The sequence below is a fragment of the Rhopalosiphum padi genome, chromosome 3 (assembly GCF_020882245.1).
Source record: "Rhopalosiphum padi isolate XX-2018 chromosome 3, ASM2088224v1, whole genome shotgun sequence".
NCBI classification, from domain to species: Eukaryota; Metazoa; Arthropoda; class Insecta; order Hemiptera; family Aphididae; genus Rhopalosiphum; species Rhopalosiphum padi.
In genome coordinates, this window is record NC_083599.1 from 39111097 (window position 1) to 39127588 (window position 16492).

A 16492-nucleotide genomic window follows, 5' to 3' on the forward strand; every position below is an offset into this window, starting at 1 on the left:
TGTTAATTTGTTAATGTATAATATTATAATATTATGTACTAAAATATGTACCTATTTATTTTGTGAATAATATATTTGTACTATAAATTTTTAATGTTTGTAGGGAGTGCGACCGCACCATCGCACATATTATTATGTACGAGCCGCCACTGGTAATACCTAACAGCATTGGATCACGCAACGCAGCGCTATAGAATCCTGGTTGTTACGGATAGAAAAACAACCAACTTAGTTAATACAACTATGAAAGTATAGTTAAAATCATATACTACGCCAAGAGCGGACACCCGTGATGACATGCGGTGGTATGGGATCCTGGTAGTTTCGGACACGAAAAAAAACCAACTTATTCAACACAACTATAAAATATAGTTATTTTAAATCACATTACTATACTACACTACTATATATATATATATATACGTACGCAGTGATAGTGTGCGGGCGTGTGGCGGGAATGTTCGATGCGAATGCGAAATGTTAGATGGAATGTTTAAATTAACCATATAATATAATATTAATTATTATTATTTCCTGAATAATACAAGAATTTATTGTAAATATCAAATAATATATTATACTGTAATATTAATTTAGTTAAAAAATAATAATAATATGCCGTTAAATAGTATAAAAGACATATTAGTTATATTTATTAATTCATATTAGTTTATTATAACTTAAGCCATAAGATAATATTATATAACTATACTATTTGTTATTTAGACATTAATATATAATACTACTATTGTCTTTAGTCTATTAGTAATATTGTTTTATTTTATAAAAACAATTTTCTTATTGGTGTAAAGAAAAATGTCTAATTTCAGGTAAAATAAATTTTATTAAGAATACATAATATACACAATATACATTTGTGCCACTGAACTAAATTTACATATATTTTATTAATTTAATAAGTAAAAACATAAAACGATGGTATAGCCGTATAGGTAACCTTTATAGAATTAATAGATTTAAAACATCTAAAAATAAGTAAGCATACTTAATTTATATGCTATACAGTGATAAAGGATTTGACAAGGAGACGAGTCACGACTCACGAGTATAATAAAAATATTAAAATAACGTTCACAACGATAAACCCTGAGTGGTAAAATTCCAAACAGCAACATTCCATTTGAAGTCATAAATATTTCAAATAATAATGCCCGGTGTATATTATTATTAAATTTATTAATAAAGAACGGACAATTAATACGTAAAAACACAGACATTTAATAAATATTATGTAACATATTAAATAGAAGTTAGGTATAACCGTATAGGACAAAAAGGTTTCTATAGTATACATTTTTCACTTTTCCAGTACTTAGAAATCACTCACATAGAAACTTTGTAGTTTAAATGATCAAATTTAATCTATCCATGGAAATAATGGATAATATTATAGATTTTATTATTATGTTGTATTGTGTAATATGTATATAATTAATTACACCTTGTTTTTTTTTTCTTTAACGTAATATCATATTCTCAAACGGTCGATACTGAACCGATACAACGGGTATACAAGTATGTAACGACTCAACCACTCAGCGGTCGTATCGATACATTGAAATAAATTTCTTCCTCGATAATCTTACTACCGTGCCGATTTATTTTTAGAAAAGTAAATTATTGTGACACGTCGGAGTGGTGAACCATAGATTACTCTATGTGGTGAACACACTATCACCCCGAAATCAACAATACATGTCAGATAACGACTATTCGAGTACTATTATTATAGACACCTTGTTGTTGTTTCCAATAAACAAGAATTATTGAACAGAGGGGATCGCGCCGTAGACTGCCGGTCGTGGTTCGCTGATGTGATTGTTCTTTTTACGGATATTCCATACTGTCATACATATACCTATATACGTCTCTATAGTTACAATTTAATTATTTAACAGAAGTTTCCCACCAAAACTTAATTGTTCGTACGTCGTACACTCGTGCGATAATCGATGTCGTTTGCGTACCTCGCGTGTTTTATTCGTGTACGCTTCGTTGAAATTGCACTAATAATTTTCGAATTGTCGTCCTTATGATGGCACTGGTGTAAAATCGCTCCGTCACCAATTAATGATCGTGAGAGGAAAGTCTTACAATTTGGTATTCACGACATTCGCGAACCCTTAGTGTCCTAGTCCTACACATCGACTTTACTGGTGGTAGGTAAGTTTATTAATTACATAACTTCATAAGTTGAAACTCGGCTGTTGCACTCAAATTAGTTGCTTAGATATTTTTTCTTATGCATGAGTCTTATATAATTTAATAAATGCCATTAAATAGATACTTATTATCATAATATATTACTCATTGTTATTTTGCAAAACTCTTTAAAACCGTTAAATACGTACCATTATATTAGACCTCAAATTTAATTGTAAAAAAAACAATTCTTTTCATTAGTTATTGAGTTTTAAGACGTTGCCCAGTGGCAACGCTAGGAGCATATTATAATAACTTATTTTATGAAAATATAGTAGATTAATTTTATAATTTTTTCATATATATATTTTCCGTTATATAGCATAAATAAGTATAATATTATATTTAACTATATTTGCTACTTTTTTGTATAAGATATTATTGTAATATAATATTGAATATAAAGTTTAAAAAAAATATTGTCATGGTCAACTTAATTTTGTTAGTTTCACTATAGTAATTTATTATTTAATGATTATTGAAAATATAATGCAATAATTAAGAATATTTCAATTGAGTTTTATAAAATCTTATACTATAGTTATCTATCTATTCAATTTGTGTAAATTCTAATATTTAAACTAAATATCCTTAATTACTGTACCTAATAATAACATGAGTAATAATATGACATTTAATATTGTCAACAAAATATCTCTTCTATTTACTAATACTATTTTTAATCTTAACTTTTAGAATTGCCCGGAATATTATTTGGTTTAGTAAAATGGCAAACAACACTTGGAAATTGTGGATTTCTAGAATCCAACAAGCGGGTACTTGGGTAATATATTTACATATATATTTATTATTTTTAATTTAATTAGTCTTCTTTCAAAAAAATACTAAATCTTGCTGAAAAAACTTATGTGAAGGAATAAAGTATTAACTATTAATCATTGTTATAAATGTTAATAATAATTAATGTGATATAAAGTTATAATAAAGAAAAATAGGAACAAGAAATCTTTTATTAATTTTTATTTTTAAATATTAATGATGGTAAAATAAGAGCTTTAGTATTAGATTTAATATTTTTGATCCTCAAATTGTTTTATTTTATCAATTTGTTATGGAAAATAGATTTCTAGAATATCCAGTGATCAATGTCATGATTATCTAAAGTCCAATTTGTGATTTTTATGTTCTAGATAATGTTCTTATCTTTAAACTTAATAATAAGTCAAATTATTCTAATATTATAATTTTTTGATGAACATCAACTTATATATATTTATTTTTACCAGTAATGTTTTTTTCTTTATTTTTAAAGGTTTTATCTTATAAACTTACATATTTCCTGTAAACACATTTTTGAGGTATATTTATACGTAATTTCTGAAAAAATGGTGACAAAAATAAGATGTGTGAGTTATCGCTCCAAAATTAATTATTTTTATTTTTCATTTTTCATTCTTAATATGCTTTCTGAGTAGCATCTTTTTATTTTCAATTCACTCTTTAAAAAGTTAAAATTAAGAATAAAATTAATTACTCTGAACATAAAAATTATCCATATATTAGCCTAATTAATACATGTGGGTATACATATTTTGTAGCTAGACTAGGTATGTGTATACAAATCTAAATAAAAATAGTGATTGTTTACATAATATTTTATATTAATTATTCGATAAAATAAAATAATTTCATTTCATCATTAGATACTTTAGATACTTAATAAACTTAATCATACCTATATACTTTATATTAGTAATAAATTGGTACCCAAATAATTAAAAAATTTAAAACTGTTATTTTTAAATTAAACAGTTTATTAAAAATATTAATAGGTACCAATAGTTTCTTCTTAGGCAAGGACATTATATTATATTTGTTTATTTTCACCTGTCACTCCATACAAAAAATGTGATAGTATAGAATGTCTAACAGTGCCAATTGGCTTTATCAATATAAGTATTTCAATAAATAGTTATCTGGTAATTTTCATTTTTATGAAAATCCAAAAAATATTTAAACATAATATTTTTTCTAGATACTTGAAGTTTGGATAAAATAAAATACTTAAGTAAAGAATAATAGTTTAAATTATTTTATTCTAATTAAAAATATTATTTATGAGGATTCATAATGTTCTTAAATGATTATATTATATTAAATAAGCAATGAAATTCTTAAAATATTTAGATCAACTGTATACTATTGCTTATTAATAGTTAATACCATATTGATATTACTATAAATAATAAAATAAATTACTTTAATAATTATTGATAGAAATATATTTTATGATAATAGATTGACGTATACCTCCGCTCAGAATCATTTTTTATATGCAGTGATTCAGTGGCGTGCCCAGGTATTTTTAATGGGAGGGGGGATATATGTTATAAGAAAAGACTGAATCTAACTGCCATTAGAAACACACCAAAATTGTATAATTAAACAAAAAAATGATTGTATAATAAATTGCACGTAAAAATGAAAGTGTCATTTAAAAAACTTTAAATTTTTAATTATAATTAAATTAATTTAAAAAAAAAAATGGATGAATATATAAATTTTTTAAATTAAAATTAATAATTAAATATATTTCCATATTATATTCATTAAAATTAAATCTTTTATCACTTAAAATATATTTGTACAAAGAAAAAATATGTTCTACTTCTATACTAGTTATTGGTACATGTTTAAAAAAATGCAATAAGTTAGGCGTTATATTAACTGAATAAACATCCGTTTTACCTGACATGACTTAATAGTATTATATCCTTTACTTTTTTCAATTATATACATAAATTTTTTTTTTGTTTTTTTTTTCCATTTGGACCAGGAATATTTGTTAAAATATCTTCAATTTTTCTAAACATATTCATACTTTTAAGTAGCTCACTATTCGATTCTTCCAAGTTTGTAAGATTAATTAGATACTCAGTTAAGTGTTATTTTATGAATACTTTAAACCACATTTGACTGTATTATTTTGTACAAGTTGTTTCAGCTTTTCCATACTGATAGGAGTTAACATCGCCTTTTCAACTTTTAATCACAATTAAAAAATTTTCAAAATTATTTGCATAACAAAGTGTAAACTGTGGATAGTTATGAATGTATTTAGTTTTGGCGGAAGACAAAAAAGAGAACTGATTACCATTTTAAATATTATATTCTATTTATTATTAATATATATTTTTTTATCTATTATTATGTCAATTACAATATTTATTTAATTTGTAGAACATATATGATGGTTATAAACCCGAAAGAAATAGAAATCAAGCTCCAGTTAATTATAAACATAAAAGGTATGTACTTTTGTTTTTAACATATATTTCTAGTACAGGTACTCTCAAACAGGGTTGGGCAGTATCAAAGATACAATTGTATCTTGTATTGTGATACATAATTTTAAAGTATCAAGTATCATGTATCATGATACATTTTTTAGAGCTATCTTGTATCTTTTTTTGTCAAAGGATACAAGATACTATTACTGTAAATATTTGTACTGAATAGTACCAAGAAATTTGAATTTGATTTGCAGAACCTTCAAAAATTAGATAAATGAAACAATAATGATAATTTTTATTATTTATTAATTTTTTTTAAAGTAAATCAAGATTGTATTTATAAAAACAACATTTAATTTAAAAACTAACCATAGGACTATAACTGTCTATAACGAATTAAATTTATATATCTATTTTTAACGATCAGTCCATAATCAATTAAACACATGTATAATTATATAGAAGTAAAATTTAAGTTGTAATTTTTATGTAATTTATTAATTTTGGTGTATTTATATACATAATACATATTAGTGATTTATTAGTAATCATTTTATAATGTGTATTGACTTATTGAATTATTTAATATTTATGATTTTATTGTATCTATAATCTATATGCTATAGACTATAATACTAAACTATTATAGAGTATGGACTGTATAGTATATTGTGTATACTGTATGTTTGTATAGACTTTTTACGTTTAATAGTTAATAAAATTAAATTGGAAATATAAAAGTATCATGTATCAAAGCATAAAGATACATGTATCTTGTATCATGATACTTTTTTTTTAGTATCTTGCCTAACCTTGCTCTCAAATGTTGTATTAAACTAAAAATATACATTTCTCTGAATAGAAATTATGAATTTCGAAAACTAATTTATTTTTAATCAAGAAAAATTAATATTTTAACTTACATAATAAATGTTCTTATCATTATTTGTTTTATTTTAAGCCACATAGTTTTATAATAAACTTTGTTTATTATAAGCACTATTTTACAGTGTTCTACTATATGCATGTTTTGTATTAAACAATTATTCACTAGTATACTGAGTTTTTAATTTTATTTCTTTAGTGTTATTGGTCGTCCAAACCGTGTATTACATTTTGAAATTGTACAGACTACAGTTAAAATCACTACGGTAAGTAGAATAATAAATAGACACAGCGACAGCATGTTAAAAGACTATTTAACAAGAGATAACTAGATATTATAACTACTAAGTTGTCATAGTTTAAATTCTTAAAGATTTTGGTTTGTTTTACATTTTAAAAAGTCCCTAGTAGACATTAGGTAAACAATGTCAAAAATAAAAAATAAAATATTGACAGTTTATTTGTTATTGAAAAAAAGTTATCACTAATAAACATATAACTTATCAAGTTCTATTTCAAACATATATTTTATGATACCTGAAATTTTATTTTAAATAGTTAATACAATTCATTAATTTTGTTATTTAAAATATTTAAAATATAAAGTATTTAAAATGAACCAACAATAGTTAAGAATGGTTCAATAAATGAACAATATAATGATTTTCATCCATTTTTAGCATGTATTGTATTCAATTTTGATCATTTATGGAGAAATACTACGAATTGTTGTGTACAGAAAATTTCGACAACTCAGGGCATTTGTTGAATATCCTTTTAGTTAATTAATATTTTATTTATATCTTTATCTAATACTAACTATTTAAAGTTTAAAAGATTGTATTTATTTTCAATTATTTTCTTAACTATTCATACATTTGGCAAGGAAGAATTTGCAACTAAAGTAATTGATGAATCTAGTTATATTGCTTTAGATAATATAACATTAAAGGCTGATTATGCTAAGGTATGTATTTAAATTTAAAATATTGCCTTTTTTTATTGAAATTATTTATTAGGTTCATTTTATGGAATCCATGGATTTTCTGTACTCACCAGATGGTTAAGCCAAAAAGAAAGTTCTTGGTACCGGGTCACTTCCCGTCTGATACCTTTTCTTATTAATATAGTTATATTTATATTATCTTATAAGAATAATGATTATAATTTAAATACAAAAATGTTAATCTATTGATCATGTAAATATTATATATTATTCTATAATGACATTTATCTCGTCCATTACGGTTAGGTTAGGTTAACGACTTCAATATTTTTACTACAAAACATTTATTGTTATATAGTTTTCTTTATCGGAGCAAAATCAAAATAATACGAAGATAAAGTAATAGCATTACGACAACGATGGAGATAATAATCTGATTACGGTCATCAGTCCGCTTTTGATGTTTGCTTAATTTTGTTTCACGCCGTCTGCTGTATTTGTTCATCATTTTGTTTATTGTTATAACGCATTATTTTAATTTAATTCATAAATAATTTCTACTGCTATGTCTTTAAATTTCGTGAAAAGTTCAAAAGGAAAATATTATAGTATATTCTATTTACATGATTTATACATTAAAATTTTTTATTTTTAACCTAACCTTACAAGATGATATAGATATAATATTAGCGGGGAAAGGTATCAGACGGGGAAGTGTCCATGAATCAAGTTCTGGCGTTTTATTGCTTTTCTCATACACATTACTATTTAACAGTAACTGCTTAACATGTTTTTTATGTAAATTAAATAAAAAAAAAATGTATAATGAAGATTCTAAACTTAAGAGCTTTTGTCATACTAAATTAGTTTTTATTTAAATGTTAAACATGTCTAAATTGAGTGACATTTTCATCAAATTAATTGTATTATGAAAAATAAAATAATAATCATAAATAGGCCAGTTTCACATAGTCAAATATTTCATGGTTATTTTATTTAAATACTCATAAACAATTTTTTTTTTGTATATATAAATCATTGTATTAACTATAACGTGATTAATTTGTCAGTTGAACAAATTATACATTTATTTATTACCTATATAATAACAAATAGTTAATCACTTATTATATTCAAACAACTTAATGTAATACAAGTACATCATATTCATTATTATGATAATAGTTATTGTAAACGTTTATATTAATCCCAATATTACATATTCTAAAATATAATTATCCACATTTGATTTGATTTAATTAGTTTATTTAGTGATTACTGTGTTACGTAATTGTATTATATTTGAAGTCCACATTGGCTTTTTATCTATGAAAATATGTAATTTATGAAAAATATATATTATTCTTATATTAATTAATATTTGCATGTATATTGATTCTAGCCTTCCAGCGTAATTGTAACAAAAAATAATGAATTAACTTGGGACTACACAAAGTCACCCTTATTAGGTATGTTTATTTGTAATATTATATAGCATCAATGAAGTTACATATTGTATTTTTATTCATTGTGGGTATTTAATATTCAAAACCTTAGTAATGATAATTATACAATTTAGCTATGTATTGAAATAATTGGTCTTTAATATTCTCTGTTATACTATTTAAATTAATTTATATTTTACTGCTTGTATGCCACTTAGAATATGTTAATGGTTTACCTACACTAAAGTCTATTGCTGCTGTTTTAAAAGGTAATTATTAATTTAACTCATTTTATTATTACCTACTTTTATTTAATCATCTTATTTAGAAAACTATTAGTATGAATATCATATAGATTATAGGAAATAATGAGATTATTATCAAGTGCATGCTAGATAGGTGTGGGAAAGATAAAGAATTGTAACTTTGGTATTTTTTTTATTTTTTTTCTCATCGACACAGTAAAAATTATATAACTAATGTCAAAAGAAAGTTGAAATTTAAAAAATAATAAAACAGAAAGAAACTTGTATCAATAATTGAATGTATTATATTTTTATTTGTGTGCCTATAAATAGCCATGTTTGATACAAAATGTGTGTTAATGGTAACGTTAAAAAATTAAAAATTAAAAATTTACAGTACCTATTTTTTTTTTATAATTGGAAAAAAACAGAAAAATGCTAAATAGATTTTGTTTTTTAGTTGTAACTAGAAAACCAATAACTGTAAATACCTACTTGAAATATACACTGTTTATATTATGATTTTCCATTTACGATCGAATTTGAGTAATTTGACTTATAAGCATGATAAATTTTCAATTTTTTTTTCTATAAATGTTAACTAAAAACTATTTGCTGGGTAGAAATGCTTGAAAATGTAATGTAAAGCTCCTTGTAAAGTCACAACTAGTTAATTTCTCAATTGATAAATATCAAAAATGTATATCACAATATTTTTTTATATAATACGTTAAAAGTTTAAATTTTGATAAAATTTTCAAAAAAGTGCAAACTATTTTGTAGTTTTAAAGTAGTATTATTTTAAATAATACTTAAAAAAATAAAATTTTTCTGTATTTAAAGTATTATTATAATTAACTAATACCTACAGGTAAATGCTAGAATATAATTGTTTTTTTTAGAATAGGGGCCTGCGAACAGTCAAAACTGCATAAACACCATTCTCTCTTTCAAAAAGTCTGAGCACCGCATCATTGCGATTTATAATGATGATTTTTTAATTTAAAAATGTGTTGATTATTTAAATTTAATCCCGTAAATATTTATTCCTAATTTGTTTGTATTTTAGATTCACCTCGAGGAAAAAATAATAGAAACTTGACAGAACACGACAATACTTGGGGTTAGTTTTTCATTTAATTAAGATATAGTGAAGTTTCAATAGTTTGAAATAGAAATAAAATATATGTTTTATTGAATTAATTATTTTCATTCGTATTTCCTATAGAAATTCCATCAGATGAATTGCTTATGTAATTCAGGTTACATATTATGTTACCGGAATTGTCAAAATTTTCGAAATCTATCTAACACATACATATATATTTATTTATATCTATAGTATCTATATGACTATAAACTTTTTTTCGAGCTATTGATGTTCATAACTATTTTGATGTATTTATAGAATACTATGTGTACACTATATGTGTACTATTAAACTATGTGTTTTTTTTAAAATCAATTTAATACAATTTAATATTTCAGAACTGGTCGAAAACTATGATTTTATTAGACCTGCTGATCAATCTATTGCTCCAGGTAAGTTTTTTTACAAATTGTGATTTTTACCATTGACAAAATCACGACGCATTTTTTTTTTACTTAATTGTCTTGATGATATATTATTTTGTCGATTATACTATATTATATATATTACTGTGTAAATTAATGTAATATTAAACAAATTTTTGTTATATGTATTTGTTTTTTTTCAGAAACAAGTAGTACGAAACAGGTCATTAAAACCGCAAATAGTAAAACCCGTAAAACGTATGTATATTGCATAATTATTATATGTTGTTCGATCACCGATTTGTGTATGTATGGATCAATATTATACCTATTGCAAGCAGCAGATTTGTATGGTAAATGATCTATAGATCGTGCCTATAGAGACCTACCCCCCCTTGACAGTTATATTATGTATGTAACGCTTAAAATTAAATCATTAATATATGATCTGAATATAATATTATAAAAAATTCTCCTCTCCCTCCCCTCCAAAAAAAAATTCTTGATTGGTCACTGGTTATCAATAATGATACATGCAACAATGTACATGCCTGTGTTTGAGTGTTCGTCTGTTTAATATATATTAGCGTGAGTAATATGTGTTAAGATAACTAATTTTTTTTCAGACTCTTGACCATTTCAACTTCCGAAGAGTTTTCTATTCTTTCTGTTCGTGGTCTCGACCCGACTAAAAGCAATTGTAATCGACTTTTCAGACTATTGTCTATGTACGCCACGGTGGCTAAAGTACGGTTATTTAATTTTTTTTTCATCACATTATAATTATTTTATTTATTTTAGATTAATTGTTTACGTGAATTAAAGTCTGCCGAAGTTCAGATCAGTAAATGCAATGATATCAATATGTTTGCTCACATTCAACATCATTATCTTTCACACGGATTAAATTTATCATTCCAGTAGGGTATATTTTATTCAAATATTGATCAGCGATTACTTATGTAACACTTATGTTATGTGTTATGTGTTTACCAATTTTGTATTTTGTTTACTGATTATTGTGGCATAGTCAATGAGGGTGGAACTGGTGGAAAAGGGGTGTCTATGTATATGTATATTGTATATTATTTAGTATTTTACGAATAATTAAATATTAAATACATATCAGTGAGTGTTACATAAGCGTAAACCGACAAAAATTAAACAATACAATTTTATCATCAAGTACCTATATTAGATGCTATATTTTATTGTTAACCCTTTAAGTTTATCCTTCCCTTTCTCTATCCATGACTCGATAGATAAACAATTTGGCTCCTCCCTCCAAACAAAAATCTTGGCTACGCCATTAAAATACGTTAGTTAAATAGTTAAAAGTTTTTAATGTGGTGATGTGTATTGTTTTTAGGTATTTAAAAGGCGAACGGATATTAAAAACTCGTTCTGTCGATCAATTCATTTTGCCCGATGGATCACCATCTTATGTAGTCTATGATCGAAAAATGACACCACATGTATTATGTTCACCATCTAGAGTACGTATAAAACAATAAATAGTAAATAACAAAATGTTGAATATAAATGTACAATGTATTGGTTCAATTAATTACTTAAAGTATTTTTCTGTCATTATGATTTCACGACATCTATTCTAATTCACTGTACCTAAAGATATTTAAATCGAAGATTATTAAAAAAATATATATTAGATCTATTTTTCTACTTGAAGTGTGAAACACTTAATATAAATTATATTTAGATTAAAAATAATAAAATTTACATTTTTTAATATTTGTAAAAATGATTACTATAGTTTTCGTTTTTTAAACACATTACACGTAGGTGGTTATTTAACTAAAAAAGGAGAAATGTAGGTAATCGCTTTATTGTACAGTAGGTGTTGAATATACCTTGTCCTTGTAGAGTAAATCAATGAATGTAATGTATGTGTTAAATTTTAATCCCATAATAAATCATTGCATATGAAAAACGGTTGTAACTAATGGCTGCCTGCAGTCTATATTGTATTAACTATATTGCTATTAAAGTAATTTATTTTAGTATTATTAAATAGTAATATACAATTTTGTTGAAAATTATGGTTATTAGTTTTTGAATTTGATATCTTTTTTTAAAAAATATTTTCATCAATTTTCGAATAAAAAATATGTATAAATGTGTATTGATTAATATATGTTACTAGTATATAAAGTAAATGTACATCGTCTAATTATTACTAATTAAAGACTGTACGACTTTTATTATAGGTGCTCAAATTTGAAGGCGCTCCGCCCAGTATGACTGAAGCGAAACTTATTACCCTATTAAAACGAACAATTAAAGTAGAGAATTTCAAGGTGAAAGTGAAAACTCCTAAAGGTATTTCTATTGCTGCTGCTCATATGAATAGATTGTTTTATTTTGTTTTCTTGTTCTTAGATCCTAAAAAGAGTTCGACGATTAGCGGTGAAATTTGGTTTTCTACCGCAAGTCAAGCTATTGAAGTCGTAATGGAAATTAATTATGCCATTTTTTGGAATAAAGGTATGTGTACACTTTTGTATCTTTTTTCTTGGGTGATATTTTGTTAAATGAAAAATCAAATGTTAACTTAAAAAAACGATTTGCAAAATAATTGTATTTAATGTATTTGTCGAGTACCAATTGATTATTTTATAGCTAAGCATTTGGTTCTAATATTTTTATGAAATTAAACTTAAGTATTTTACCAAATTAAAAATCCCGTTAACTCACAATACTCAATCTCTGGCACAAATGTCGAGCTTGTTAATCAATTTAAAGATTTGGGTATAATTTTTGATTGTAAATTAAATTTTTCTCTACATACCGAAATGATTAAAAATAAAGCTTTTCGCAACTTAGGGTTTATTAAACGTACTTGTGCTGCATTTTCAGATCCTCTTCCCTTAAAAATCCTCTACATCTCCCTTGTCCGTTCTAATCTAGAGTATTGCCCCCTCATCTGGATTAACAGTACTTCGAAACAAGCTCTTACGCTGGAATCTGTGCAAAATAATTTTTTACGTTTTATCTCATTTAAATTTAACATAAACAGACCTATCCACGGCACATATATTAACGTTTTAAATTTTCTTAATATTTCTCCACTCTGTGACCGTCGTACACTTTTACTCTCTAAATTTTTACAAAAACTAATATTAGGTTCAATAGACTGTCCTGAAATTCTCTCTTTAATCCGTTTTAAAATTAATTACCTTAATACTAGAGATCCTAAACCCTTTTATCCACTTCTTTCAACAAAAAATTATATCTTGAACTCTCCTGCTAACCTTCTTATGACTGCAGGTAATACTTTTGTCTTTGATTATATTTGAATAATAATTTGTATATTTAATTGTATCCTATCTACTTTAGCTTTATTATTTACTCATTCTCTTATTTTTATTATATATTTATCTATAAATTATTGTTTTACTTATCAATTTGTAACACAATGTTAATTTCAGTATGTTTTAGGACTGTCGCCCGTTTATATTAAATAAATAAATAAATATTTTATAAATGCATCTAAATATGATATACCTAATATAAGCTTTAAATATTACATCTGATAATCTAAAATAAATTTATCTGCAACAAAAATCGCATTTAAAGTTTGAATAATATAGTCGTCTTTAGGATTATTAGATATGATTTAATGATTATATATATTTATACCTATCTTTCGCTCATCGTCGTATTATTTCACCGCAATCATTGAAAAACATTTAAACTTGTCTCCTATTTATTCATTCCAAGTAAGATTTTCTGACAAAATCAGCTATAGTTATTTGTTAACCAAAAAAAGATATATTTTATAGTTTTCTACGCATTTTTCGTTGTGTCGGACAACTAAATTAAGCACATGAAGTTTTAACACCATACGTATATTTGTCCAATTAATTTTTATTTTTCAATTTTGTAGAATACTCATTACATTTACGATTCACCTTGCATTTTTCATGCACCGTCTTACGGAAATTATCAAATGCATTATTTTTCTTCTTTATGACCTCTGTCTTTTATTATTTATTTTAAAAATAATAGTCTGACTTTATTCGCTGGTTACTGTTCACATAGAAAATTTATAAAAAGTGAGATATTTTCTTAATTAAATTAAATTAAAATATTAACCACTTTTTCTAAGAATATTCTATACAGTATAGTTAATTTTCTCTGGATATTGTGGACAATATTTATAAAAGAAAATATTATAATTGGGTTTTTTAAGGGTCGAGAGGGTTGAAGACTTCGGAAAGTTCAGCTCACTCTCCTTTCTGCTAATTCATATGCTTTTATAATCTAAATATTATATGTATATTGTCGAATTCGATTATATGGCGCGAGTGCTGAGATTTGCACAGATAACGTATAGTGATTGAAAACATACATCGAATGGCCGTACTCAAATTGCAATATACTCATTGGGAACTTTTAGTTTGAAATTAAATTCCTGTGTGTTGTTTAATATTATAAACACATTTAGATATAAATATTGTTTTGTACAAATATATTATGTTTAGTGCGTTCCCTATTTTTTATATTTTTATTTCTTAAGGTATTATGTACTATTTTAGATAGAAACACGAAGGAGTATGTATTGAAACTATCATTCATTTCTGAAGTAATGCCAATACTCGAAGTTGCTACGCTCAAAAGTGAAAATAATAATGAAGTGATTAAAATAGAAGTTGGTAAAGCGATCAAAACAGAAGATAATATAAAAATCAAAACAGAAGATGATACAACAATTGAAACAGTAGATAATAAAATAATTAAAACAGAAACTATTAAAGCGATCGAAACAGAAAATAAAGCAATCAAAACAGAAGATAAAGCGATCAAAACCGAATGTAATATAGTTATTAAAACAGAAGCTATTTAAATGTAAATTTCGTATTTGTATTATAAACGTTGTGGTTTTGCAAGCATCTATTTAAAAAAAATGTGTAAAACATGAATTTATTATAACAGTTATATTATGAACGTTAATTAATAATGACTCTATAGAAAGTAGATAATTTATATTTATTGACATTATTAATTTATTATGAGATTTTTGTTAAAGAGGTATTTAATTTTTTTTTTTCTAAATTATATGGTAGTAATAATTTTTTTTGAACATTACTTATATGTATTGGTATGTATATATATATATATTTATAAATATAATGTTTATACATTATACTAATTTATATTACATTTTTAATATTAATGGCTACAGAAATAATAACAGTTATACAAAATAAATATATTAAATAATAACAACTTTTATTACATTGTTAACTATTTTATCATTATAATCATAGGTTTAAAGAACGATATATTGTACAAATGTCGATATTTTCATCAAGATAGAACATTTTTTTTTTTAAATATCTCATCTATACGAAATGCAAAACATTTGTGGGTTTTCTTATTATTTTGACATGGAAAAATTGTTGTTTTTCGTAATTATATCTATGTATACGTACATGTATGTAATGTATATCGTATGTGACCCAGGAGGTATCTTGCATGAAAAACGTGTGTTATTATTATATTAATGTAATATTTTGGCGGTCAAAATGTCCCGAAATATTGTAAATGTCATGAATTTATCAAAAATAACAATATCAGTAGCAGTCGGTAAAATAAGTAGGTATAATTTGTATATATTTTAATATTTTTTAGAACAATTGTGTATAATACAGGTACCTATACCATTTTGACAAAAGGTGGGTGGGAATAGAGAACGATAAAATTACTAAAAACGTATTCATATAGCTTTAAATTGGTAACCGACCATTATTTATCACAACCCTCGACAAATATATTTGTTAGTTAATCGCGACTTCATAATTGAGGAGGATTTTAATAGGTTCATATTAGATAAAATCTGCCGAAGGAACGAGACGGAATCCGATTTTTTTTCTAATGAAAATGCCATAAAAAAAGGCGTCATGACACGAAATATGTGTTTTTGCGAGAAGCAAATATGTGACACGCGGATTTTAC

General features: G+C 24.6%; 1 protein-coding gene across 2 annotated transcripts; it reads left to right on the forward strand.

The window, feature by feature from the left end:
* The first annotated feature begins 1787 nt into the window (after positions 1 to 1787).
* LOC132927094 (heterogeneous nuclear ribonucleoprotein L-like) lies at positions 1788 to 15593 on the forward strand. 2 transcript variants are annotated; one of them, XM_060991550.1, is made up of 17 exons: positions 1788 to 2180; positions 2920 to 3007; positions 5425 to 5492; positions 6562 to 6628; positions 7043 to 7131; positions 7239 to 7329; positions 8711 to 8777; positions 8972 to 9022; positions 10068 to 10121; positions 10487 to 10540; positions 10717 to 10771; positions 11140 to 11260; positions 11315 to 11433; positions 11883 to 12009; positions 12742 to 12853; positions 12914 to 13018; positions 15073 to 15593. In XM_060991550.1, the coding sequence occupies exons 2-17, from the start codon at positions 2951 to 2953 to the stop codon at positions 15378 to 15380; spliced, it is 1545 nt and encodes a 514-aa protein (XP_060847533.1). In that variant the 5' UTR covers positions 1788 to 2180; positions 2920 to 2950; the 3' UTR covers positions 15381 to 15593. The 2 variants fall into 2 exon arrangements, with proteins under 2 accessions (XP_060847533.1, XP_060847534.1); XM_060991551.1 differs by having other exon boundaries at positions 2146 to 2184.
* Positions 15594 to 16492: the final 899 nt, after the last annotated feature.

What these genes read in the sequence shown, in the direction of transcription:
- LOC132927094 (XM_060991550.1), top strand. Translation starts at nt 2,951, where the DNA reads ATGGCAAACAACACTTGGAAATTGTGGATTTCTAGAATCCAACAAGCG. An exon ending in TAAAGGCTGATTATGCTAAG is followed by an intron (nt 7,330 to 8,710) that starts GTATGTATTTAA and finishes TATTGATTCTAG; the next exon opens with CCTTCCAGCGTAATTGTAAC. An exon ending in GGATTAAATTTATCATTCCA is followed by an intron (nt 11,434 to 11,882) that starts GTAGGGTATATT and finishes TATTGTTTTTAG; the next exon opens with GTATTTAAAAGGCGAACGGA.